The 26852-nt window shown below is 36.4% G+C and overlaps 2 protein-coding genes across 2 annotated transcripts; both read right to left on the bottom strand.

Annotated features, from left to right (window-relative positions):
• Window positions 1-537: 537 nt before the first annotated feature.
• On the bottom strand, window positions 538-3820 carry LOC132129475 (mitochondrial glutamate carrier 1-like). Its single transcript, XM_059541095.1, has 9 exons — window positions 3661-3820; window positions 3246-3371; window positions 2862-2917; window positions 2418-2508; window positions 2207-2325; window positions 1766-1958; window positions 997-1151; window positions 835-910; window positions 538-737 (listed from the first exon to the last, which is right to left on the bottom strand). Exons 1-9 carry the CDS (start codon window positions 3678-3680, stop codon window positions 578-580), a joined length of 996 nt encoding a protein of 331 aa, XP_059397078.1. The 5' UTR covers window positions 3681-3820; the 3' UTR covers window positions 538-577.
• A 1383-nt stretch (window positions 3821-5203) lies between these two features.
• LOC132129476 (thyrotropin subunit beta) lies at window positions 5204-6881 on the bottom strand. The gene is made up of 2 exons (XM_059541096.1): window positions 6622-6881; window positions 5204-5680 (listed from the first exon to the last, which is right to left on the bottom strand). The coding sequence occupies exons 1-2, from the start codon at window positions 6781-6783 to the stop codon at window positions 5441-5443; spliced, it is 402 nt and encodes a 133-aa protein (XP_059397079.1). The 5' UTR covers window positions 6784-6881; the 3' UTR covers window positions 5204-5440.
• Window positions 6882-26852: the final 19971 nt, after the last annotated feature.

The raw sequence follows: 26852 nt of genomic DNA, 5'->3' as shown, positions 1-26852 counted from the left end.
ATTTGTTTCAACACGCTCTAATAATTATGCAACATGTAATGGTTTGTACAAGATGGCAAAATTGTACACTCTCTGAAAATAAAAGGTCCATAATCTGTTACTGGGGTTACACTTTTGTACCTTACTTACCCCTAGAGCAGGGCTGTCAAACTCAGTTCCTGGAGGGCCCTGCAGAGCACACATACCATGTAGTTTACAAATAAACCTGAAGGACTTGGTTTGTTGGATCAGGTGTGTTTAATTAGGGTTGAATCTAAACTCTCCAGGAATTGAGTGCATATTATTACCTTAAAAGTATCTATTAGTAACCCCAGTGTCAACTTTTGTACCATTTTTTCTGAAAGTGTATGATCTCCTATAACTTGGTTCATATAGAAACATTCAACATTTATAGGTATTTTTCAGATTATTGTGATGGTTTATGTTGTATGTATTCGTATGACCCAGATTAGAATAATTTTGCCATCTTCTACAATTCATTACAAATTGTCATGTGAACAGGCTGGTTCATTCTCAGATATTTAGTTGCATTATAGCTGCGTTGGTATTTAAAGTTTAATTCAGGTGGTTTCATAGCTTAGACAGAGTAAAGGTTGAATGGAGTTTGCCCTAAAAGAAACTCCCCAACACCGATGAAGTAAACCACTTGAGCAATTCCAAAGAGTGGAGCAATGACCAGCGCCCTGCAGCCGGCACCTTTCAGAAAAGCAGACGGCCCTTCTTTGTGCATTATCTTTCTGTAGAAACAAAGAGAGGGCTCATCATTAATACAACAGAAAACTGCATTAATGCATTTTACTAGAATGCCATTAGCTAGATTACTGGTTGCTTTACCTGATGCAGTCTGCCACACCATTGTAGGTGTCTTCATTTGCACTTTTATTGAGTGACTGCAGCCGGGTTTTGACAACTGGATAGAGATGGGATTAACCTTAGTCTTTGCACATACACTAAAATTTACTCAAACAGGTGTTCTTAGTAAACTTGAATGCTCACCATCACAAGGACTGACTGCCACAGCTGCTGTACATCCAGCCACACAACCTGAAATAAAAGACCAGTAAAAAGGCACCTTGTCGTCCTCAGAGGTCTTTCCCAGCTTGTTGATGTGGGCAAACAGTGGAAAGTAAACCACTGAGAAAGGGATGTCCCTGTAAGAATTAGACCCAAAGTATGCTTCACTAAAGTCTTGAGAGATAACTTCCCCAGGTTGGACATTCCTGGATCAGCGTCTTTTGTCGAATGTACCTAGCTAACAAATACAGTCCTAACCTACCATTAGAATCTGAGAGGAATGATGCCTACTAAGAAAGATTTTCAAGGCTTTAACTCTGCCATAACCTGACTCTAAAATTTGACTGTTAGATGGTAGTGTTGTTCCAGGATCAACAAGGATGTAAATCCAGCTTGTCCCAAGTCCAAGTCCAACTTGGGTCAGCCATGTTACACCAGAGGTGTTCAATCCTGCTTCTGGAGGGCAACCTTCCAGCAGAGTTTATCTCCAGCCATAATTAAACACACTTGGACAAGGTCTTCAGGATAACTAGAAACTTCCAACCTGATGTTTTTGGGCTAAACTTTGTAGGAAAAGTGGCCCTCCAGAAGCAGGCTTGGACACCCCTGCTTTACACCAATATTTCCTTGTGGTATCAAGTTTAGAGGTTCTGGCTTGTTTAGACCTGTGCTACGTGAACCACAGTTTGAACTAGAGGATTACATTTGGAATAGATTGGCCAAACATTTACATTATAAGATGGAGTCGTACCTCAAGAGGGTTGCTCCTAGACCTTTGTAAAGTCCCTGGATGCCCTTTGTGCGAAGCAGTACCTGGGTAATCTGAATGGCTGAAACTTTCCTGGTTGAAGACACTGGACCCACACTGTACGAACAGTTCAGGACTGGACTGGCTGTTCCAAGTTTCACAGTGTGAAGCACAGGTAACTTCCTCTGCTGGGCCACTGAATGTAAAATATGCCACAGCCTGTCAAGGAACCTCCTGCATAAAGTCTTTACAAGTCTACAAAATTAGTGGATCTAAAACTCTGGTCCTGGGGATCCACTACTTTGCACAGTTTGTACAATTTGAAAAAGGTGTGTTAAATAAAAAATAATATTCACTGATCTGATGATTGATGACATCATGAATATTAAGGGTATTGAAAATTGTAGATTAATCATGATAGAAGGATCAGTATTTATGCCTCACCAAGTCGCCCCGCATCCTGAAGCTGGATCTTAAGCATTTCCATTGGGGTTGTTACAATAACCTGACACATCCCTGCCCCGCAGCCAGCCAACATTTCCTGAAACACGCTCAGCTTCAGCCTGAAATACAAGTGAGTATCATTCAATGCTATTTTCATTGTAACTATTATTGAGTATTGTACAATTTCTTGATAGAAGCAAAGGGAGCATACTTTCCCGTACTGAGCTGCTGACGGAAGAAATCATTGGCGGCCAGTTTGATGGCCTTCTCAGGAGTCACCAGTGTCAGGTTGACTGCTGCACCTATAAGAAAAAAAAACTTATCAGTTGATCTACGAAAAATACTTACTACTATGATATTTTTTGCTTTGGGTCCTCTTCTGATTCCTGACACTGAATCAATACAATGAAAACATTTTAAAGATTTATTTGCAGATGTAGAACTTTGCAAGCTATATCAAGGATCTAAAAGTAAGTCACAGAAAATAGCAGCTATTACAAAGAGGCTTTGGATTGGCACCTCTTTTCAGTTTATGTAAATGGGGTAAAGTGCTGACTTGCAGGTTATTTTACATTATGAAGATGTCCTCAGGGGCTTTAGAATTTAGGAAAAGAAGAAGGTCTAGAATTCTATTCAAATTTTTAAATCTGCTTACCTCTGTACATTCCAAAGTATCCCTCGGAACGAACAGTCTTTATCAGACAGTCCATCCTAATCAAAATAATAATATGTTATTGTTGTCTAATGAGGTAAGTCACCATTCCAGATGTATACAATGAATACTGAATAAACCACCCCCCGTTTTCACGAATCCATAGTTTTCTGAGAAAGAGAAACAAGTTTTCAGTTTCCATAAAAGGTAATTCTCACTTACTTCCAGGATCTCTCTTTCAAGGAAAATGCTGTCTTGTTTATGGTTAAGTGAACTTGCAATAAGGGTTTACAGTGACTTTTTTTGTTGCTTTGGATTAAAACATAACAAAAGAAAAATCCTAAATTAAAATAAACGACATGTGAACAATGTGAAATGCAAACATACATATTGTTGTAGACCCGTTGGCTTCCTCTTTGGTTCTGGAGTCTTGTCTTGGCGAGATCTATGGGGAACACACAGGTGACACCCACCAGTCCAGCAACTCCACCATTGATGAGCTTGGCAGGGAGGCTTGTGAGGAACAAAAGAGCAAATAAAGAAATCAATACCTATTATACTCCTAATGCTTTCATTCACTCAGAACCCACTCCTTCATTTAACAATTGTACAAAAAACCAAGACACTGCTTTGCAGGTATAGGCAAGGCAATGTCAGGCTGACACATTTATTTAAATGCAACACTTCCCTGAGTGTTTAAGAGTTAAACTGAACATGTTTAGACCACTTACAATAAAACTGCAGTATCAAAAGCATTTTAACTGACTACAGTACACTGCAGACAGTCGTTCTGGTTCCATACCTTATTTGTTGTTGAGCCATGGTGAGAGGTTTGTAGTTTGGTCTGAGGACTGAGGTAGACAGAGGCACAGTCACTATGCAAAATAGTGTAAATGGGTTATATACTGCAGCCCCTCCCAGGAGCCTCAGGCAACACTGGCTGTTTACTCCCTCGCTGTGTGTCTCTGCTGTGACTGACTGCACGGCCAATCAGAGGAGCAGGATCTTCTTACAGCAGGCATGCAAAGAGACACTTACACTACCACCCACACACTTGCATGTATGCTAAGGGATTTTCGATCAGTATCTTTGAGTGCATTCCTAAGTTTTAGAGGAAATATTAATTTACTTTTTTTTTTTTTTTTTTTTTGAATAATGTTGGATTTCTTCCAGAGCATGCTTTTACATGCATATAATGTTCTGAACCGGAAGCATGCATATCTTTTTTTAAATGGTAATATAATAGTATATAGAAATATTACTGATCTAAATAGAAGGTTACTGGTCTGGACATCAAAATATTATATATTGATTCTGTCCCAAGAATCACAAATCATTGCACCTTTGATCGAGACACTTTCAATCAATTTCAAGATCCTTAATCTCACTTCACCTGATTATAGGTACACCTGTAATAAATATTTCATAAATCACTAGAGATAAAAGCAGTGAAAGTCAAAGAAGTCAACAAAGTACTGAATTTAAATGATAGATTATTATAATTATTTTATTTGCAAATGTAAACCCATTTTATGAAGACTAATTATAATTATATCTAATTGTGTAAAATTGTGTTTGATTGTATTAGTTATATTTTATTTGTTTATTTATTAAGGTAAATTCTAAATCACAATAATTAATGCAACAGTGAATCAGTATGGCATGTTGGACAAATAAAGTACAATCAATGACATGTTTAAAACTGTAAATGTCCTAAACACAACATAAATACACTTTCACTTGGAAACTACATCGCTATGTTATGACCATATTTTTTAATGATCTGTTCTGCTTTTTAGTCAAAGCTTAATGAATGCAAAAACTGATTGTGATCGTTATGGAGCGGCACTGAGAACGTAAATCGCACAGAACCCGAATTTGCATACATTTTTCATAATATGTCAATGCCAAACCAAATTTTATGATTAATGTTTATTTTTCAGTTTTCACCACATTGTTTATATACTTTGCAGATTTGGTAATAAAATGTGTGAAAATCATCATCAGTCAGTAACAGTTTAAAAATACATTGTCCTTAGAAATATTTTGTCTCTGACACACATGCATACATATGTAGTTGGCAAACTGTGCAATTAATATATAAATATATTTTGCAAGCCTTTCTGATGTAACCTAAGAAGTAAAATAAATTGCTCTCGTACATAAAAGATCAAAGTAAGGATAGTTAAATGTTATGTGGAGATTTTAATTGTTTAGTATGTATATTCTGGTGCTCTAGTAATGGTGTTTTTTCTATGGAATCATATGCTTGTTTTTTGCTTGTTAATGAATATTATTTTTACAGTGTTACAGTAAATGAGACTTTAGTGATGAATGCAGACATTTATAGTGAAAAAGATACAGACAGGAGAACCACAATAAAAAAGACTGTCTCTCACCTACAATATTCATCAAGACATTATAGCTGAATTTTGTATGTGTGTGTGTATATTATATATACAGCAATGTTACAAAACCAGTCATATTGTATACTCTCTCTATAGCTGAAATGAGAAACACTTTCTAATAGAAGGTTATCAGAACTGAGTTTTATTGTGAGGAAAGCCCCTTGTCGACTGATGTCAGACGGCACGCAGGTGCTCGGAGCATTTGCTGGGAGTGTGTTTGGGCTTGTAAACACACTCGTTCCTGGAAGTGTTGCATTTTGTGCAGCGGCACCGGCGTGCCACCGGATAAAAGAAGAGCGGGTCAATGTGGACAGGACAGCCGGGCATCTTAGCAGAATGATAGACCACAGAACGATGCATGCATCCTCTCTGAATCAGGAAACGCTTGCCCACAAATCCTCTGAGGTTTGTGTCCTGTCACACACACAAAATCGTCAGAGTAGTGCAGTATATAATGTTTAGTATATTTATATATGCAATATATTTAATCTAATCAACAAGAATGCCAAACAGTATTTATGCTTATTACTAATTATTGCCTATTATGTATTTCTACTTGTTGTTTATTGTAATATATATAGTATATTTCCTAAAATCAATGAGATAATGTGCAGAGAAAAACATCCAAGATAATACAAAACAAGAAATCAAAAGCTTTGCTCCATCTTGCCCATCGATTTTCAACATGTATTGAGTTTCCTGCTTTGTTTATATATATATATATATATATATATATCTAATGAATAAAGTGTGTAACATTATTATTATCTGTTTTCACATGTCGTCCTTTGATATTTAGGTTCATAAACAACATGGACAAAATAAAAAATGGCTAATGAAAGACAACTGTTCTTATTATTGGTGTTTCACATGTGTGTAATGTCCCCAGAACAAGTAATTTATGAATACTACTCTCATTTTTATGATTCACTTTCTCTTACTCTCTCACATACACACACACACACACACACACACATACACACACATATATATATATCTTTGTTTCAATTTCCTTCTGACACACAAACACACACCACATACACAAAAAGCATATGCTAGATTAACTAGACTTATAAAACTATATTTAAAAAAAAAGGTATTGCTTTTTCATATATAATTAAATATATTCAATGGTAAATTAAATATGATCTAAATATTTCTTATTCAGGACCGGATGCTCAACTGCACTTCATTGTCAAAAAATGACTTTTCCCAAAATTAAACTGAAAGCGTCGTTCATCATGAAACCTGCTTATCTCTGGTATCCAACTGGTCAGTTGTCCAAATTATTTGACACATTAATAGATGTAAGAAGCATGCTCCATGATTGTATTGTGAAGCTGTCAGGCTCTTACCTGTGTGAAGCACATTCCGCTGCACATGGTGGTGTTGACGGCCATGCAGTGACCGCACTCGTGTCTCTCCACGTACAGAGTGTAGTTCTTCAGAGAGCAGGCCAGGAGAACATCTCCTCCCAACACAAACAGCAGACTGCAAAACAACATCTTCATCTTCATTGCCTCTCCAAACACAAAATCTTCCTTCTGGAGGATTGCTTATGTTCTGCTCAATGTAGTTGAGAATCCTTCATATAACAAGTCAGATTTGGATTGGGTCAGAGTTCCTCATGTGCTTTTAGACTCACGCTAATCCCATATGATCTGTGTGCCTCTTATCTTGCGGTGTGGGGAGGGAGGGTCTTCAGGTTGATCCTCCACACTAGAAATCAACGTGACACCGGGCCGAATGGCCAGCCCCGCACAGCCCCGTTCATCTCTTGATGTAACTCTTCATGTAAAACCAAGTGTTCGGTGGAATTGGTAATTATGCATCGCTATTTATCTTTTCAAACAAATGCATACCAGTGAGAATCAGGGAAAACATCTTGCATTTTATTTTATTAGCACCGTGACTTTAGCATTCAAGAATAATTGTATCTTGATCAAATAAATAATAGCAAATTTTACATCAAAACAGACCTTAAGGTCTCCCTTTATATATGAACATTCATCGGCGTTGCAATTTCTAAAGATCAGCTATATACATCTATTAAGTAGTGCAGCTGTTTCAGTTATTTTGTTAATGTTACTGATTACATTTGATTAGTTTTGATCACTTTTCTAAATTGCCAACGAATGTGTTCAACTGTTAATCATTTTGAAACGTTTAAAGCAGTTTCGGTTAACCTCACAGTAGTGCTCTGATTCCTGTCAGACTATCAAAAAGCACAGTCATCGCAAAATCAGACAGACTTTAGCACCTCTTTTTACTTTGAGATCATTCTAACTCAAATTTAAAATGATAAGAAATAGTTTAATAGCTCTCACACTGTTGACATCAAATCTTTGCATAGCAAATAGGACAGGAAAAACAGGATTCTGACAATGCCTTGAAAAAAAAGAAAAAAAAAAAAAACAGTTAGTCTTAAAATATAAAGCATATACATAAACCCAAATAGGAAATAAAACAGTTATCAGATAAGCATGTGTCTTATTCTGTGTCCAGAGACATTGATGTCTCATATTTTAGAGCAGTCAATGCAATTTGGGAAAGAAATCAATTAAATCTGTATATGATATGAGTGTGTTTGTGAAAGAGAGAGAGAAATAAAATTAAAATCAGTTATAAAGATGTGACTCCCATTGTAATCGTTAAAATCCTGTGTAAGTGTAATTTAATGACACTTTTTTTCTCTGTAACTGTAATGGATTACAGCCACATGATTACAACTCTTTTGACTATGTTTTTATGTTACATTGGGTTCTTGCTAAGCTTCCCATGCAAACTGATTTCTCTGTATCAAACTGACCAACTTTCAGCTAATGTTTGTATTATTACAGTCATGCTCTTGATGCATTTCTTGCCATGTCCCAGTTCTGTTGGCTAAATGGGGTTGTGTGCGGAGACAGCAGGCATGTTTCACGTGTTTCGTTGATTACCTGGACAATGTTTTGCTGTTCTAATCCCCACTAATGCTTCCCTCTCCACTGCTGGGACATGTGCGGCCACAGCATGCTTCCAAACCTCAGCTATATCAACCGCACCGAACCGTACTCACGCTCAAACACACAGAGAAATAAAACAACACAAATAACTCAAAGAAAGTGTCAGGCATAAATATATTCTTAACAGATTACACAGTTCAAAATGTGCTTCATGATTTCAGTTAACTGAGTTTATTAAAAACAAACAAATATTATTTATAAGAAAGAATAAACCTGATTACATTAGTTTACCATTTAAATAGTTCCTTAAGAAAATAACTGCACGTTATCACTTTTTACAGTATTTTGGGGTGTAGTGTGACCTTATTCACAATACCTCACGCCTCGAGTACCTTATTGCTTTTATAAAATGGTTACCACACAATAAAAAAAGTCCTTCCACTACAAAATCCTGACAGTAACAGTAAACGGCAAGAGAATGTCTCGCTAAAACATGCCTCGTCTTATAGACCTCAAACTAAAACTTTTAGTCTTTTAGTATAAAACAGACAAATTGGTACAGCGCAAGTTTGCAAGTGTACAGTGTAAATGAACACACAATCACATCTAAACAGACATCTACACTCTAAAAAATGCTGGGGTGTTTCAACCCAACTTTAGGTCAAGTATGGACTAACCCACTTTTGGGTTAAAAATGTTATTAACAAATTTAACCCAACAGCTGGGTTAGTCCATACTTGACCTAAAGTTGGGTTGAAACACCCCAGCATTTTTAAGATTGTAATAAATAGAGCAATATTTCCTCCACACTTTGGAAACTGTAGACTTTCACAAAGATGCGTGCATTGCACACGTCAACATATCTCTCACACAACAAGAGTTTCACTGATGGGAAGAAGGCTGTGGTCTCAGAATTAAAGGCAAATTATGCAACATAACGCCAGGATTCAGCATTTTGCTGAAATACATCATTCATGGAACAGTTTTGACTCGACAGTATAATATTGATTGTTTATGTTGCTCAGGGTGTTGCAGTGATACACAGAACCGTGCCTTATAGTGAAAACACAGCTGGTGACCAATCAGAATCAAGGACTGGAAGTAACTGATTGAAAATATAGCTAAATGTCCAGGAGGAAAGTACTTAATGAACTGTTGAACTCTGATTCTACTGTCATTAGATGTGTATATGATTTCATCGCATAATTCATCATGACACCTGAAAGAAAACATGTTAAACTCAATAGGGCTACCGACAATCGATCAGACTGTTAAAACCAGAATGAATCATTTTTGTGCTTGTGATATGTATCTAGCAACTATCATGTAATCAATGTAAAGGTCATGTAAAGGTCATATAAAAAAACTATATATAATGTTAATACATTGTGACATTTTTGTGTGTGTGTGTGGCTTATATTCAATTTATATACAGTTTACCGAAATCATTGAAAATTTATTCTGTTTAGGTAACCAAAATAAATGAAAAAAAAGGCAAAATAAATGGACAGAGAAAATCAAACAAAAATAAAGCAAAATAAATGCTATATTTATTTAATATATACATATTAAGTCATTAAGTTAAAATAATAGGATGCACACATTAATTTTATACATATGCTATAATGTGCGTATATGCATTTTTGCTGATTTGATCTGATTTGACCCTTGAAAATATTTATGTGTACATGTATTCAGGTTGATTCATATTAAATATAGTAAAATATTTATTTAATAGATTTAAAAAATTTTTAAAAAAAAACTCTGCAAAGAAACTTTCAAACTGGTATATAAAAAAATACAAAGCCATACAGTCGGTCTTCGGTTCAAATGTTCAGGTCAACTGAGCAGTGAAATATGACGGACCGAAGGAGAAAAGCCTCAGCGTGGGGTCAGGCGTGTGTTTGTCTTGACCACAGCATTGACTCCAGGTGACTGTAACTGAATCAGTCTATGTTTAGTGCACTCTCAGCCTCAATAATCAGTGTAGGGGTTAGCAGACTTTATATAATTAGGATGTTATTTGAGCCCTTTATAACTGAAAGATTCTCTGTGGTGCTCAGAAGATGCCAGGAGGATAATATATGGTTGTGCAATCAGTTACATTCACAGTATCCTGCCAACAAGTCGACCTGGTCACGTTGTACTAGAAACATGGAAGTAAACGCTAGAGGGCAACATGATACACACTGGTCGCTTCGGGATAATACTAGGTCACAAGGATACATGACCCATCCCTTTTTTATGATGTCTCCTCCACAACCATATCTTCTGAGGGACAGACACATTTCAGCCAAGGTCAAAGGTGAAAGAAGAATGTGCATATTTATTTATTTATTTTATTTATTTATTTATTTATTTATTTATTTAATATACATATACATATTCCACTATACATAACGTCTACTGTATCTAACACACATACTGGAGGTCAAAAGTTTGGAACAAGGAAAATAAAGTCTCTGTTTTTGTTTGATAAAAAATACTGTAAAAAAAACAGTAATAGTAATATTGTAAAAAAAATAAATAATAATAATTAAATATAAAATAACCATTTTCTATTTTAATTTATTTCAAAATTTTATTTATTTCTTTTATGCAAAGTAATACTTACAAATGTTGAAAACAGTTTTTTCTTTTCTTTTTTTTTTTTTTGATGAAAAGAAAGTTCTAAAGAAACATTTTATATTGTAACATTTGAAATGTCCTTACTATCACTTTTGACAAATTTCAAGCATCCCAGTGGAAAAAAAGAGAGTTAATTTCTTTTTTTTTAAATCATTCTTACCCTAAACCATTTGTACAGTATTATTTTAAAATGTATTCAAAATGAATCAATTATTATAATTGTTAACTGTAGTAATATTTCTGTATTTTGACTTTTTCGAAAACACCACCTGTCTATATAAATTGATTGATACTACAATATTGTGGCAGACTGCCAGGGTCCCGACATCAGTCGCCCCAGGCAACACATACACAGCAGCTGGCCAGCAATCAACACTTACACCTGATGGTGATCTCCTACTTAATATAAACACCATATATACACTGATGGAGAAAGAGGAAGACAGAGGGTCGTCGCGCGACACGGAGCCGGGGGCGGATTTTCGGAACGGACCGGAAACGGAAGTTAGACTAACTTGTGTTTGCAACCGTCGTGAGTGTTTGAAATAAATTATACTGAATTGCTTTAAGTATAAAAGTTGCTGAAATAAGAAGAATACGATGGGGAAATCGAGGAAAAAGAAAAAAGAGGAGGCTGGATCAGAAACAAGAGCTAGAATTGATGAATCAGAGATTGAAGATGAAAGTGATGAGATGGGTTGGACACAAGTGGACGGAGGGAGAATAAAAAGTGTTGAAAAAGCAAATAATAAGAGGAAGAAAGATAATGAAGATGATTCAGTAGGTACAGATGAGGATAGTGAAAGGGGGGTAATAAGTGAAAGGAGAGAGGAAATAAAAATGATTGTAAGATTTAAAGAGGGACAAGGAGTAAAAGGGGTAAACCCAATTGAGTTAACAAAGGAGTTGAGGAAACAATCAGGAGAGATTAGGGGTGCAAGAGTACTTCAGGATGGAGCATTATTGGTGATTTGTGATAATGAGGAGCAGAGGGATAAGGTGATGAAAATGAAGGTTGTGTGTAAACAAGTGATTTCAAGTTGTAATCAAACAGGTGGAAAATCATGGGTATGTGGAGTAATTACAGGGGTAGCATTGGATGTCACTATGGTAGAGTTGATGATAAATATTAAAGGAGGAAATGTAATTGAAGCAAAACGATTGCAAAGGAATAGGGAAGGGAATAAGGAAGAAAGTCTTTCTGTAATGTTGCGTTTTGAAAGTGGAGGAATGCTACCAAGTAAAGTGATGATTGGATATGTTAGCTTTCGGGTGAGAGAATATGTGCGTGCTCCGCTGAGATGCTATAACTGCCAGAGATATGGTCATATTGCGAGTGTATGCAGAGCCAAAAAGAGAACATGAGTACAGAAAATGTGGAAGAGGTGTGGAGGCAAAATGTTGTAATTGTGGAGGAGCCCATAATGTGGCATATGGAGGATGTGAAGTGAGAAAGAGAGCAGTAGAAATTCAGAAGGAAAGAGATGGAAATAAGCTGTCATATGCGGAAGCAGTTAAAAAAGTAGACTCAAGGAAAAAGATAGAGAGTGAGGAGAAGGAGATGTGGAAAGATCAAATCAGAAATGAAGAAAAGGAAAGGGAAAAATCGGATGACACAATGATAGTAAGTAAAAAGAGTTTTGTGTTATTCATGGCAGAGGTCATAAATTGTTCAGCGCAGACTGAAAGAAGAACAGAAAAGAAACAGATAATAGTGAGAGCAGCAGAGCGGTTCCTGGATATCAAAAGGGCTAACATGGGAAATGGTTAGAGATGGTCTAACTTTAGAAATACAGCCTAGTCTGTATTAATTTTACAATGGAATGCTAGGAGTTTGGTGGCTAATGGACTGGAATTTAAGGGTTATCTAAATAAGATGGAGGAAAAGCCAGATGTGATATGTGTACAAGAGTCTTGGCTGAAACCTAAATTTGATTTTGTAATTAAAGGGTATGTTTCTGTGAGAAGAGATCGGGAAGAGGGAAATGGTGGTGGGTGTGTTACTTTCATTAAATCTGAAATACAGTATAGAATGGTGGGGAAAGGAAGAGAAATGGAATATGTGGTGGTGGAGGTATGGAAGGATGATAAGAGTGTTGTAATAATACATTTTTATAATCCATGTAGACAAATGACATTGGAAGATATGCTGGAGATAGAAGGGCAAAGTAGAGAGAGGGTGATATGGTGTGGGGATTTCAATGCCCATAGTAGTATGTGGGGAGGAAGTGTAACTGACAGAAATGGGAAGGTGGTTGAAGAATTGATGGATGAGATGATGAATTTGATCTGTATGAATGATAGGGGAGGTACACGAGTAGACATGAGAACAGGTCAAGAAGCGGTGTTGGATTTATCTCTTGTAAAAAGTAGGTTAGGGGGAATAATTAACTGGAGGGTATTAAGGAAATGTACTATAGGTAGTGACCACTTTCCTATTTTGATTGAAATGTGTACCAATATGAATAATTGTGTAGAAAGAAGTGAGAGAAGAGAAGGGAGATGGAAGTATGAAAAAGCTAACTGGACTGAATATGTGAAAAGGGTGGAGGAGGGTTTAGACATAAATGAAATAAGAAGGGTAGATGATATAGAAGCTATAAATGAGAAAATTATAGGAGTTATGAAAAATGCAGCAGTAAGTAATATTCCTAAGGGTAAAGGAAGAAGAAAGACAAAAATGGTACCATGGTGGAATAAGGAGTGTGATGAAGCTATTAGAAGGAAAAGGAGAGCATACAAGAAGGCAAGAAGAATGCATAATTATACAGATTTAATCGAATATAAGGGAGAACAAGCAAAGGTTAAAGAGGTGGTAAGAAGGGTAAAAAGACAACATTGGAGAAATTTCTGTGATAGAATAGGGAGAAGTACACCAATAGGAGAAGTATGGAGTATGATCAGAAGGATGAATGGAATAAGGAAAGATATGGAATATCCTGTTTTAAATGAAGGGGAAGTTACAGCAATAGAAAACTGTGAGAAAGCAGAAATGTTTTGTAATACATTTATAAAAGTAAACAGTACGGAAAATCTGACTGAAGAGTTTAAGAGGAAGAGGGAGGAAGTATTACGAGAGCATCCTCATCTATTGGGAAAAAGACAGAAAAGAGATGATATGATGGATGTCCCGTTTGAAATGTCGGAACTAAAGCGAGCGCTGAGGAGAATGAGAGAAACTACTCCAGGGCAAGATAAAATCAGCTATTATATGATCAAGCAGTTAAGTGAGGAATCGTTGAGAGTAATGTTAGAATTCTATAATAAAGTGTGGGAAATGGGGGTGCTACTGCAAAGTTGGAAAGAAGCATTGATATTGCCAATAAAGAAACCTGGGAAGAATCCAAGTAAGCCGGCTAGCTATAGGCCAATAGCCCTTACTTCTCATGTAGGTAAAGTGATGGAGAGAATGATAACGGATAGGTTAGTATATTCTTTGGAAAAAGAAGGAAAATTAACACCTTTTCAAAGTGGATTCAGGGTAGGAAGAGGAACTATGGATCTGGTTATGTGTTTGGAAGCGGAAATAAAGAAAGCTCTGTCAAATAAAGAATCAGTAATTGCTGTGTTTCTTGATATTGAAAAAGCCTATGATATGTTATGGAGGAAGGTTCTGATGATTAAGTTGGAAGAGATGGGGGTAGGGGGAAGAATGTTTAATTGGGTTAATGACTTTCTTAAGCAAAGAGTAATAAGGGTGAGAGTAGGAGATACTATATCATCTCAAGGAATAATAGAAAATGGTACTCCTCAGGGAAGTGTGATAAGTCCAGTACTTTTTATAATAACGATTAATTATATATTTAGCAAGGTGGATAGGAGTGTTGGTAGATCACTGTTTGCAGATGATGGGGCTTTGTGGTTCAGAGGGAGAAACAATAAGTTCATTATGGGGAAAATGCAGAAGGCTGTGGATGAGGTAGTTAAATGGTCATATAAGTGGGGATTTAAGCTATCGGTGGAGAAGTCACAAGTTATAATATTTTCCAACAAGAAAGTAGGTAATGAATGGAAGTTAAGGATATATAACAGGAAAATGGCACGAGTAACATCAGTTAGATTCTTGGGAATGTGGCTAGATACTAGACTTACATGGAAAGAACATATTGATAAGATAGTGAATAGGTGTAAAAGAGTGTTAAATATAATGAAATGTATGGCAGGACAAGAGTGGGGAGCAGATAGAGGGGCACTTCAAACAGTATATATAGCAATGATAAGATCTGTACTAGATTATGGAAGTATAGCATATGGGTTGGCAGCAAAGTCACAGTTAGAGAAATTGGATAGAATTCAAGCACAGGCATTGAGAATTTGCTGTGGAGCATATCCAACAACACCTATAGCAGCAATGCAAATAGAGATAAATGAAATGCCGCTTAATATTAGAAGACAACAGTTAATGGCTGTGTATTGGACAAATCTTAATAGTCAGAATGAGGTACATCCAACAATGAAAATATTAGGAAAATGTTGGGAACAAGGAATGAAGAAACATAAGAGTTTTGGGTGGGTGGTAGAAGAAGATATTAAGGAGATGGGGATAGACAATTATAGATGTGTACCAAGAGTAATATATATGCATACTCCTATATGGATTATTCCTCAGCCGGTAGTAGATTTAACATTACTGAAGATAAGACAGAATGAAGGAAATAATGAGATGGAAGTAATGAGAGCAAATGAGTATTTAAGAATAACGTATGGAGATAATATACTTCCCTCTCCACTGCTGGGACATGTGCGGCCACAGCATGCTTCCAAACCTCAGCTATATCAACCGCACCGAACCGTACTCACGCTCAAACACACAGAGAAATAAAACAACACAAATAACTCAAAGAAAGTGTCAGGCATAAATATATTCTTAACAGATTACACAGTTCAAAATGTGCTTCATGATTTCAGTTAACTGAGTTTATTAAAAACAAACAAATATTATTTATAAGAAAGAATAAACCTGATTACATTAGTTTACCATTTAAATAGTTCCTTAAGAAAATAACTGCACGTTATCACTTTTTACAGTATTTTGGGGTGTAGTGTGACCTTATTCACAATACCTCACGCCTCGAGTACCTTATTGCTTTTATAAAATGGTTACCACACAATAAAAAAAGTCCTTCCACTACAAAATCCTGACAGTAACAGTAAACGGCAAGAGAATGTCTCGCTAAAACATGCCTCGTCTTATAGACCTCAAACTAAAACTTTTAGTCTTTTAGTATAAAACAGACAAATTGGTACAGCGCAAGTTTGCAAGTGTACAGTGTAAATGAACACACAATCACATCTAAACAGACATCTACACTCTAAAAAATGCTGGGGTGTTTCAACCCAACTTTAGGTCAAGTATGGACTAACCCACTTTTGGGTTAAAAATGTTATTAACAAATTTAACCCAACAGCTGGGTTAGTCCATACTTGACCTAAAGTTGGGTTGAAACACCCCAGCATTTTTAAGATTGTAATAAATAGAGCAATATTTCCTCCACACTTTGGAAACTGTAGACTTTCACAAAGATGCGTGCATTGCACACGTCAACATATCTCTCACACAACAAGAGTTTCACTGATGGGAAGAAGGCTGTGGTCTCAGAATTAAAGGCAAATTATGCAACATAACGCCAGGATTCAGCATTTTGCTGAAATACATCATTCATGGAACAGTTTTGACTCGACAGTATAATATTGATTGTTTATGTTGCTCAGGGTGTTGCAGTGATACACAGAACCGTGCCTTATAGTGAAAACACAGCTGGTGACCAATCAGAATCAAGGACTGGAAGTAACTGATTGAAAATATAGCTAAATGTCCAGGAGGAAAGTACTTAATGAACTGTTGAACTCTGATTCTACTGTCATTAGATGTGTATATGATTTCATCGCATAATTCATCATGACACCTGAAAGAAAACATGTTAAACTCAATAGGGCTACCGACAATCGATCAGACTGTTAAAACCAGAATGAATCATTTTTGTGCTTGTGATATGTATCTAGCAACTATCATGTAATCAATGTAAAGGTCATGTAAAGGTCATATAAAAAAACTATATATAATGTTAATACATTGTGACATTTTTGTGTGTGTGTGTGGCTTATATTCAATTTATATACAGTTTACCGAAATCATTGAAAATTTATTCTGTTTAGGTAACCAAAATAAATGAAAAAAAAGGCAAAATAAATGGACAGAGAAAATCAAACAAAAATAAAGCAAAATAAATGCTATATTTATTTAATATATACATATTAAGTCATTAAGTTAAAATAATAGGATGCACACATTAATTTTATACATATGCTATAATGTGCGTATATGCATTTTTGCTGATTTGATCTGATTTGACCCTTGAAAATATTTATGTGTACATGTATTCAGGTTGATTCATATTAAATATAGTAAAATATTTATTTAATAGATTTAAAAAATTTTTAAAAAAAAACTCTGCAAAGAAACTTTCAAACTGGTATATAAAAAAATACAAAGCCATACAGTCGGTCTTCGGTTCAAATGTTCAGGTCAACTGAGCAGTGAAATATGACGGACCGAAGGAGAAAAGCCTCAGCGTGGGGTCAGGCGTGTGTTTGTCTTGACCACAGCATTGACTCCAGGTGACTGTAACTGAATCAGTCTATGTTTAGTGCACTCTCAGCCTCAATAATCAGTGTAGGGGTTAGCAGACTTTATATAATTAGGATGTTATTTGAGCCCTTTATAACTGAAAGATTCTCTGTGGTGCTCAGAAGATGCCAGGAGGATAATATATGGTTGTGCAATCAGTTACATTCACAGTATCCTGCCAACAAGTCGACCTGGTCACGTTGTACTAGAAACATGGAAGTAAACGCTAGAGGGCAACATGATACACACTGGTCGCTTCGGGATAATACTAGGTCACAAGGATACATGACCCATCCCTTTTTTATGATGTCTCCTCCACAACCATATCTTCTGAGGGACAGACACATTTCAGCCAAGGTCAAAGGTGAAAGAAGAATGTGCATATTTATTTATTTATTTTATTTATTTATTTATTTATTTATTTATTTAATATACATATACATATTCCACTATACATAACGTCTACTGTATCTAACACACATACTGGAGGTCAAAAGTTTGGAACAAGGAAAATAAAGTCTCTGTTTTTGTTTGATAAAAAATACTGTAAAAAAAACAGTAATAGTAATATTGTAAAAAAAATAAATAATAATAATTAAATATAAAATAACCATTTTCTATTTTAATTTATTTCAAAATTTTATTTATTTCTTTTATGCAAAGTAATACTTACAAATGTTGAAAACAGTTTTTTCTTTTCTTTTTTTTTTTTTTGATGAAAAGAAAGTTCTAAAGAAACATTTTATATTGTAACATTTGAAATGTCCTTACTATCACTTTTGACAAATTTCAAGCATCCCAGTGGAAAAAAAGAGAGTTAATTTCTTTTTTTTAAATCATTCTTACCCTAAACCATTTGTACAGTATTATTTTAAAATGTATTCAAAATGAATCAATTATTATAATTGTTAACTGTAGTAATATTTCTGTATTTTGACTTTTTCGAAAACACCACCTGTCTATATAAATTGATTGATACTACAATATTGTGGCAGACTGCCAGGGTCCCGACATCAGTCGCCCCAGGCAACACATACACAGCAGCTGGCCAGCAATCAACACTTACACCTGATGGTGATCTCCTACTTAATATAAACACCATATATACACTGATGGAGAAAGAGGAAGACAGAGGGTCGTCGCGCGACACGGAGCCGGGGGCGGATTTTCGGAACGGACCGGAAACGGAAGTTAGACTAACTTGTGTTTGCAACCGTCGTGAGTGTTTGAAATAAATTATACTGAATTGCTTTAAGTATAAAAGTTGCTGAAATAAGAAGAATACGATGGGGAAATCGAGGAAAAAGAAAAAAGAGGAGGCTGGATCAGAAACAAGAGCTAGAATTGATGAATCAGAGATTGAAGATGAAAGTGATGAGATGGGTTGGACACAAGTGGACGGAGGGAGAATAAAAAGTGTTGAAAAAGCAAATAATAAGAGGAAGAAAGATAATGAAGATGATTCAGTAGGTACAGATGAGGATAGTGAAAGGGGGGTAATAAGTGAAAGGAGAGAGGAAATAAAAATGATTGTAAGATTTAAAGAGGGACAAGGAGTAAAAGGGGTAAACCCAATTGAGTTAACAAAGGAGTTGAGGAAACAATCAGGAGAGATTAGGGGTGCAAGAGTACTTCAGGATGGAGCATTATTGGTGATTTGTGATAATGAGGAGCAGAGGGATAAGGTGATGAAAATGAAGGTTGTGTGTAAACAAGTGATTTCAAGTTGTAATCAAACAGGTGGAAAATCATGGGTATGTGGAGTAATTACAGGGGTAGCATTGGATGTCACTATGGTAGAGTTGATGATAAATATTAAAGGAGGAAATGTAATTGAAGCAAAACGATTGCAAAGGAATAGGGAAGGGAATAAGGAAGAAAGTCTTTCTGTAATGTTGCGTTTTGAAAGTGGAGGAATGCTACCAAGTAAAGTGATGATTGGATATGTTAGCTTTCGGGTGAGAGAATATGTGCGTGCTCCGCTGAGATGCTATAACTGCCAGAGATATGGTCATATTGCGAGTGTATGCAGAGCCAAAAAGAGAACATGAGTACAGAAAATGTGGAAGAGGTGTGGAGGCAAAATGTTGTAATTGTGGAGGAGCCCATAATGTGGCATATGGAGGATGTGAAGTGAGAAAGAGAGCAGTAGAAATTCAGAAGGAAAGAGATGGAAATAAGCTGTCATATGCGGAAGCAGTTAAAAAAGTAGACTCAAGGAAAAAGATAGAGAGTGAGGAGAAGGAGATGTGGAAAGATCAAATCAGAAATGAAGAAAAGGAAAGGGAAAAATCGGATGACACAATGATAGTAAGTAAAAAGAGTTTTGTGTTATTCATGGCAGAGGTCATAAATTGTTCAGCGCAGACTGAAAGAAGAACAGAAAAGAAACAGATAATAGTGAGAGCAGCAGAGCGGTTCCTGGATATCAAAAGGGCTAACATGGGAAATGGTTAGAGATGGTCTAACTTTAGAAATACAGCCTAGTCTGTATTAATTTTACAATGGAATGCTAGGAGTTTGGTGGCTAATGGACTGGAATTTAAGGGTTATCTAAATAAGATGGAGGAAAAGCCAGATGTGATATGTGTACAAGAGTCTTGGCTGAAACCTAAATTTGATTTTGTAATTAAAGGGTATGTTTCTGTGAGAAGAGATCGGGAAGAGGGAAATGGTGGTGGGTGTGTTACTTTCATTAAATCTGAAATACAGTATAGAATGGTGGGGAAAGGAAGAGAAATGGAATATGTGGTGGTGGAGGTATGGAAGGATGATAAGAGTGTTGTAATAATACATTTTTATAATCCATGTAGACAAATGACATTGGAAGATATGCTGGAGATAGAAGGGCAAAGTAGAGAGAGGGTGATATGGTGTGGGGATTTCAATGCCCATAGTAGTATGTGGGGAGGAAGTGTAACTGACAGAAATGGGAAGGTGGTTGAAGAATTGATGGATGAGATGATGAATTTGATCTGTATGAATGATAGGGGAGGTACACGAGTAGACATGAGAACAGGTCAAGAAGCGGTGTTGGATTTATCTCTTGTAAAAAGTAGGTTAGGGGGAATAATTAACTGGAGGGTATTAAGGAAATGTACTATAGGTAGTGACCACTTTCCTATTTTGATTGAAATGTGTACCAATATGAATAATTGTGTAGAAAGAAGTGAGAGAAGAGAAGGGAGATGGAAGTATGAAAAAGCTAACTGGACTGAATATGTGAAAAGGGTGGAGGAGGGTTTAGACATAAATGAAATAAGAAGGGTAGATGATATAGAAGCTATAAATGAGAAAATTATAGGAGTTATGAAAAATGCAGCAGTAAGTAATATTCCTAAGGGTAAAGGAAGAAGAAAGACAAAAATGGTACCATGGTGGAATAAGGAGTGTGATGAAGCTATTAGAAGGAAAAGGAGAGCATACAAGAAGGCAAGAAGAATGCATAATTATACAGATTTAATCGAATATAAGGGAGAACAAGCAAAGGTTAAAGAGGTGGTAAGAAGGGTAAAAAGACAACATTGGAGAAATTTCTGTGATAGAATAGGGAGAAGTACACCAATAGGAGAAGTATGGAGTATGATCAGAAGGATGAATGGAATAAGGAAAGATATGGAATATCCTGTTTTAAATGAAGGGGAAGTTACAGCAATAGAAAACTGTGAGAAAGCAGAAATGTTTTGTAATACATTTATAAAAGTAAACAGTACGGAAAATCTGACTGAAGAGTTTAAGAGGAAGAGGGAGGAAGTATTACGAGAGCATCCTCATCTATTGGGAAAAAGACAGAAAAGAGATGATATGATGGATGTCCCGTTTGAAATGTCGGAACTAAAGCGAGCGCTGAGGAGAATGAGAGAAACTACTCCAGGGCAAGATAAAATCAGCTATTATATGATCAAGCAGTTAAGTGAGGAATCGTTGAGAGTAATGTTAGAATTCTATAATAAAGTGTGGGAAATGGGGGTGCTACTGCAAAGTTGGAAAGAAGCATTGATATTGCCAATAAAGAAACCTGGGAAGAATCCAAGTAAGCCGGCTAGCTATAGGCCAATAGCCCTTACTTCTCATGTAGGTAAAGTGATGGAGAGAATGATAACGGATAGGTTAGTATATTCTTTGGAAAAAGAAGGAAAATTAACACCTTTTCAAAGTGGATTCAGGGTAGGAAGAGGAACTATGGATCTGGTTATGTGTTTGGAAGCGGAAATAAAGAAAGCTCTGTCAAATAAAGAATCAGTAATTGCTGTGTTTCTTGATATTGAAAAAGCCTATGATATGTTATGGAGGAAGGTTCTGATGATTAAGTTGGAAGAGATGGGGGTAGGGGGAAGAATGTTTAATTGGGTTAATGACTTTCTTAAGCAAAGAGTAATAAGGGTGAGAGTAGGAGATACTATATCATCTCAAGGAATAATAGAAAATGGTACTCCTCAGGGAAGTGTGATAAGTCCAGTACTTTTTATAATAACGATTAATTATATATTTAGCAAGGTGGATAGGAGTGTTGGTAGATCACTGTTTGCAGATGATGGGGCTTTGTGGTTCAGAGGGAGAAACAATAAGTTCATTATGGGGAAAATGCAGAAGGCTGTGGATGAGGTAGTTAAATGGTCATATAAGTGGGGATTTAAGCTATCGGTGGAGAAGTCACAAGTTATAATATTTTCCAACAAGAAAGTAGGTAATGAATGGAAGTTAAGGATATATAACAGGAAAATGGCACGAGTAACATCAGTTAGATTCTTGGGAATGTGGCTAGATACTAGACTTACATGGAAAGAACATATTGATAAGATAGTGAATAGGTGTAAAAGAGTGTTAAATATAATGAAATGTATGGCAGGACAAGAGTGGGGAGCAGATAGAGGGGCACTTCAAACAGTATATATAGCAATGATAAGATCTGTACTAGATTATGGAAGTATAGCATATGGGTTGGCAGCAAAGTCACAGTTAGAGAAATTGGATAGAATTCAAGCACAGGCATTGAGAATTTGCTGTGGAGCATATCCAACAACACCTATAGCAGCAATGCAAATAGAGATAAATGAAATGCCGCTTAATATTAGAAGACAACAGTTAATGGCTGTGTATTGGACAAATCTTAATAGTCAGAATGAGGTACATCCAACAATGAAAATATTAGGAAAATGTTGGGAACAAGGAATGAAGAAACATAAGAGTTTTGGGTGGGTGGTAGAAGAAGATATTAAGGAGATGGGGATAGACAATTATAGATGTGTACCAAGAGTAATATATATGCATACTCCTATATGGATTATTCCTCAGCCGGTAGTAGATTTAACATTACTGAAGATAAGACAGAATGAAGGAAATAATGAGATGGAAGTAATGAGAGCAAATGAGTATTTAAGAATAACGTATGGAGATAATATACAGATATACACAGATGCTTCTAAAAAAGGAAGTAGAATAGGAGTGGCAGTCAATGTGCCAAAGTTAATGGTGAAGAAAAAAGCTAGAATTAGTGATAATTTGTCGGTGTATACAGGTGAGTTGATGGCTATTCTGCTAGGAGTACAAATAATTAAGGAAAGGAAAATTCAAAATGCAGTCATATGTTCAGATTCTTATTCAGCAATAATTAGTATTGATAATCAAAAGTCAGAATCAAGACCAGATTTAATCATGGAAATTCTTCAAAATCTCTTTGAATTGAACAAAATTAAAATAGAGGTACAGTTTATGTGGGTCCCAGCGCATGTGGGAATTAAAGACAATGAGGAAGCAGATAAATTAGCTAAACAAGCAGTAGATGAAGAGATGGTAGAAATTGAGTTACAACATAGTTTAAAAGAAATTAAATCAGTAATAAAAGAGAAAATGAGTAAAAAGTGGCAACAATATTGGGATAATGAGAGTAAAGGGAGACATTTATATGCAATACAAAAGAAAGTGGGAAAAGGTAGAAAAAGAGGGAGAAATAGAAGGGAGGAAAGTATAATTACAAGACTAAGGGTGGGACATACCGGTTTGAATAAAACATTACACTTAATATCTAAGCATCCAACAGGTTTGTGTGAGAAATGTGGACAGAGTGAAACTGTAGAACATGTGATTATTAATTGTAATGGGTATGATGAAGAAAGAGAAGTGCTAAGAGAAGAATTATGGAAGAATGAAGGGAAAGAGTTAACATTAAAGAATATATTAGACTCAGATATAGGAAATAGTATGGTTAATGTGTTGTTTCAGTTTTTGAATAATACTGGTTTAATGAAGAGAATATAGGATTAATATGTATTTAGGCTTGTAGAGAAAGGTAGAAGATGTGGATGAGTATAGTGTGAGACAGGGTAAGTAGATTTGGAGGTAAATAAGGTTACGGAAGGTTACGGGAGTTAAAGGGAAGTGGGGTGGAAGCTGGAGGATCTGAACACGCAGCGCCAGTGGTTTTTTTTTTTTTTTTTTTTTGGGGGGGGGGGGTGATTAGAAATGTTTCTGATCCAAGATCCAAGCTACCGGGTGATGGCAGTAATGCACTGTTAAGTGCGGTTGCCAATAAAAAAAAAAAAAAGAGGAAGACAGAGCATCTGCGTCCAGACATTTGTGAATGTCTGAAGAGCCCCAAAGAAGAGAGGGCCCTTGAAAAGTCTGGAATATATATTTTCAAGGGGGGGGGGGCATTAGGACTGCCTATGCATAGGGCCCAGGATCTTGTGCAGCGCCCCTGATATTATAACATTATATCTTCCAGCGACGAGAGGATACAATCACGGTTTTTAAGTAAACTCCCTCTAAAAAGATAAATGCACAGACGCGAATATATGCAACTTCCATTTCTCTCTCTCTCTCTCTCGAATAGGCAATATTTGAGAAAATGGTTTGGTGATTTCTAATTATTGGGTGGATTAGCCCCAATCAATGTCTACGGCAGTTATCGCCCTGATCAGACATATGCTGTGGCACTATCATGCAGTCTGTTATGATATGACGTTAGCAAATATTAGCTATTTTTTTGCAAACATTTCTTTGAGTAACATGACCATTAATATGAACTCACAATTAAATGTAACAAAACAAATGATCACTTTTCGTTAAAATCTTTATTTATGCCAAAAAAGCTTACATTTATGTGTCTTTTTGTTCACTGTAGCAACAATGTTGCCGAGATAATTCATACCCCTTCGTTTGAAGTGTGGTCCCGAAAAATCTTCATTTGAATGGCTATTTGGCCCTTCCCCTTACCCCTACCCCTCAAACCAAAAGAGAATTGAGACACCCCTATCCCTTCACGTGAATGCGCGAAACGGAGGGGTAGGGGAAAGGGGAAGGGTTAAGGGGTAGAATTGGGATTGGGCCTTGATGGCTGCTCTGTCAGATCTTCGTCATCAGTAAGGAACCTAGGTGTGCTATTTGATGGCAGTCTTTCCTTTTGAAAGCCACATTTCAAGCATTTGTAAAATGGCACTTTTTTTCACAATCTCAAAAATATCAAATTTTGACCTATGCACAAATGCAGAAACATTAATGCATGCGTTCATGACCTGAAGTTTAGATTGTTTAATGCTTTGAGTAGTTGTTCTGCAAGCTCAAACAACAGCTGGTTTCAAAATGCTGCAGTTAGAGTTCTTACTAGAACCAGGACGTATTAGCCCAATTCTGTCAACATTGCACCGTATTAAACATTTGTATAAATTGTAAAATATTATTACTAATAAAGACTTATTGCATTTAAGTCCTACATGTACGCTGCAAAACTCTGGCAATTTGATGCCTGGAATATCAAAATCAACGGTGGGTGGCAGATCTGTTTCATATTTGGCACCCAAACTGTGGAAATAACCTACGTAACACACTCTGTCAGACGCACTGTCAATTTAAATTTAGATTAAAGACCCATCTCTTTATCCTGGCTTGCACATAACACACTGACACATTTCTAATTCAAATTCATTAAAATATTTTTAGCCTGCCTGCAAGCGGGAACACTTCCCATAAAATAAAATGTGCTTGCTACATGGTTCAAAGAATGGCATCTACGCTAATATTAGTCTATTTATTTTTTACTCCGAGGTCACCATAGCAACCAGATCCAGTCTGTATCCAGATCAGATGGTCACTGCAGTCACCCGTATCCAGCTCAGATGGTGGCTCAGCACCTAAAGAGGACCTCTACAGACCTGAAAACAGCGGAGACCGGGACAACTACAGGTGCTTCTCAAATTAGAATGTCGAGGAAAAATTCACTTATTTTAGTAATTCAACTCAAATTGTAAAACTCATGTATTAAATACAATGGAAACAGACTGAAGTAGTCTAAGTCTTTGGTTCTTTTAATTGTGGTGTTTTTTTGGCTCACATTTAACAAAAACCCACTAATTTAAGATCTCAACCAATTAGAATATGATGACATGAATAATCAACTCAAAATACCTGCAATGGTTTCCTGAGCCTTAAAAATGGTCTCTTGACAATCACTGACACCCTTCACAAGGAGTGTAAATCACAAAAATGCATTGCCAATAAGCTGGCTGTTCATAGAGCGCTGTATCAAAGCATGTTAAGTTGAGTGGGGAATGAAAAAGATGCACAACCAACCGAGAGAACTGCAGCATTGTGAGGATTGTGAAGCAAACTGGATTTAAGAATTTGAGTGGACTTCACAAGGAATGCACTGAGGCTGGGGTCAAGGCATCAAGATCCACCACACATAGAAGTGTCAAGGAATTTGGCTATGGTAGTCGTATTCCTCTTGTCAAGCCACTCCTGTACCACAGACAATGTCAGAGGCATCTTACCTGGGCTAAGGAGAAGAAGAACTGGACTGTTGCCATTGGTCCAAATCCTTTTTTTTTTTTTTTAGATGATAGCAAGTTTTGTATTTCATTTGGAAACCAAGGTCATAGAGTATGGAGGAAGGGTGGAGAAGCTTACAGCCCAAGTTGCTTGAAGTCCAGTTTTAAGTTTCCACAGTCTGTGATGATTTAGGGTGCAATGTCATCTGCTGGTGTTGGTCCCTTTGTGTTTTTTGGAAACCAAAGTCACTGCACCCATTTACCAATAAATTTTGGAGCACTCCATGCTTCCTTCTGCTGACCAGCTTTTTTAAGACGCTGATTTAATTTTCCAGCAGGATTTGGAACCTGCCCACACTGCCAAAAGCACCAAATCTATCTATGGGTTATTATCAAGAGGAAGATGAGAAACAAGAGACCAAACGATGCAGATGAGCTGAAGGCCACTGTAAAAGAAACCTGGGCTTCCAGACCACCTCAGCAGTGCCACAAACTGATCAGCTCCATGCCACGCCGAATTGAGGCAGTAGTTACAGCAAAAGGAGCCCCTACCAAGTATTGAGTACATGTACAGTAAATGAACATACTTTCCAGATGGCCAACAATGTACTAATAATGTT

Source organism: Carassius carassius, chromosome 46 (assembly GCF_963082965.1).
Source record: "Carassius carassius chromosome 46, fCarCar2.1, whole genome shotgun sequence".
In the NCBI taxonomy this organism is placed as follows: Eukaryota; Metazoa; Chordata; class Actinopteri; order Cypriniformes; family Cyprinidae; genus Carassius; species Carassius carassius.
The sequence above is the reverse complement of the archived record's forward strand: the minus strand, read 5'-3'. Positions and strand labels throughout refer to the sequence as shown.

Bases quoted from the DNA above. Each gene is read 5' to 3' on its own strand.
- LOC132129475 (XM_059541095.1), bottom strand. From the start codon at position 3,680: ATGGCTCAACAACAAATAAG. The intron at 1,959-2,206 runs GTGAGGCATAAA...TTTTACATTCAG, and splicing joins TCAGGATGCGGGGCGACTTG to TGGCCCAGCAGAGGAAGTTA. The intron at 911-996 runs GTGAGCATTCAA...ATCTCTATCCAG, and splicing joins GGCAGTCAGTCCTTGTGATG to TTGTCAAAACCCGGCTGCAG.
- LOC132129476 (XM_059541096.1), bottom strand. From the start codon at position 6,783: ATGAAGATGAAGATGTTGTTTTGCAGTCTGCTGTTTGTGTTGGGAGGA. The intron at 5,681-6,621 runs GTAAGAGCCTGA...TGTGTGTGACAG, and splicing joins GCGGAATGTGCTTCACACAG to GACACAAACCTCAGAGGATT.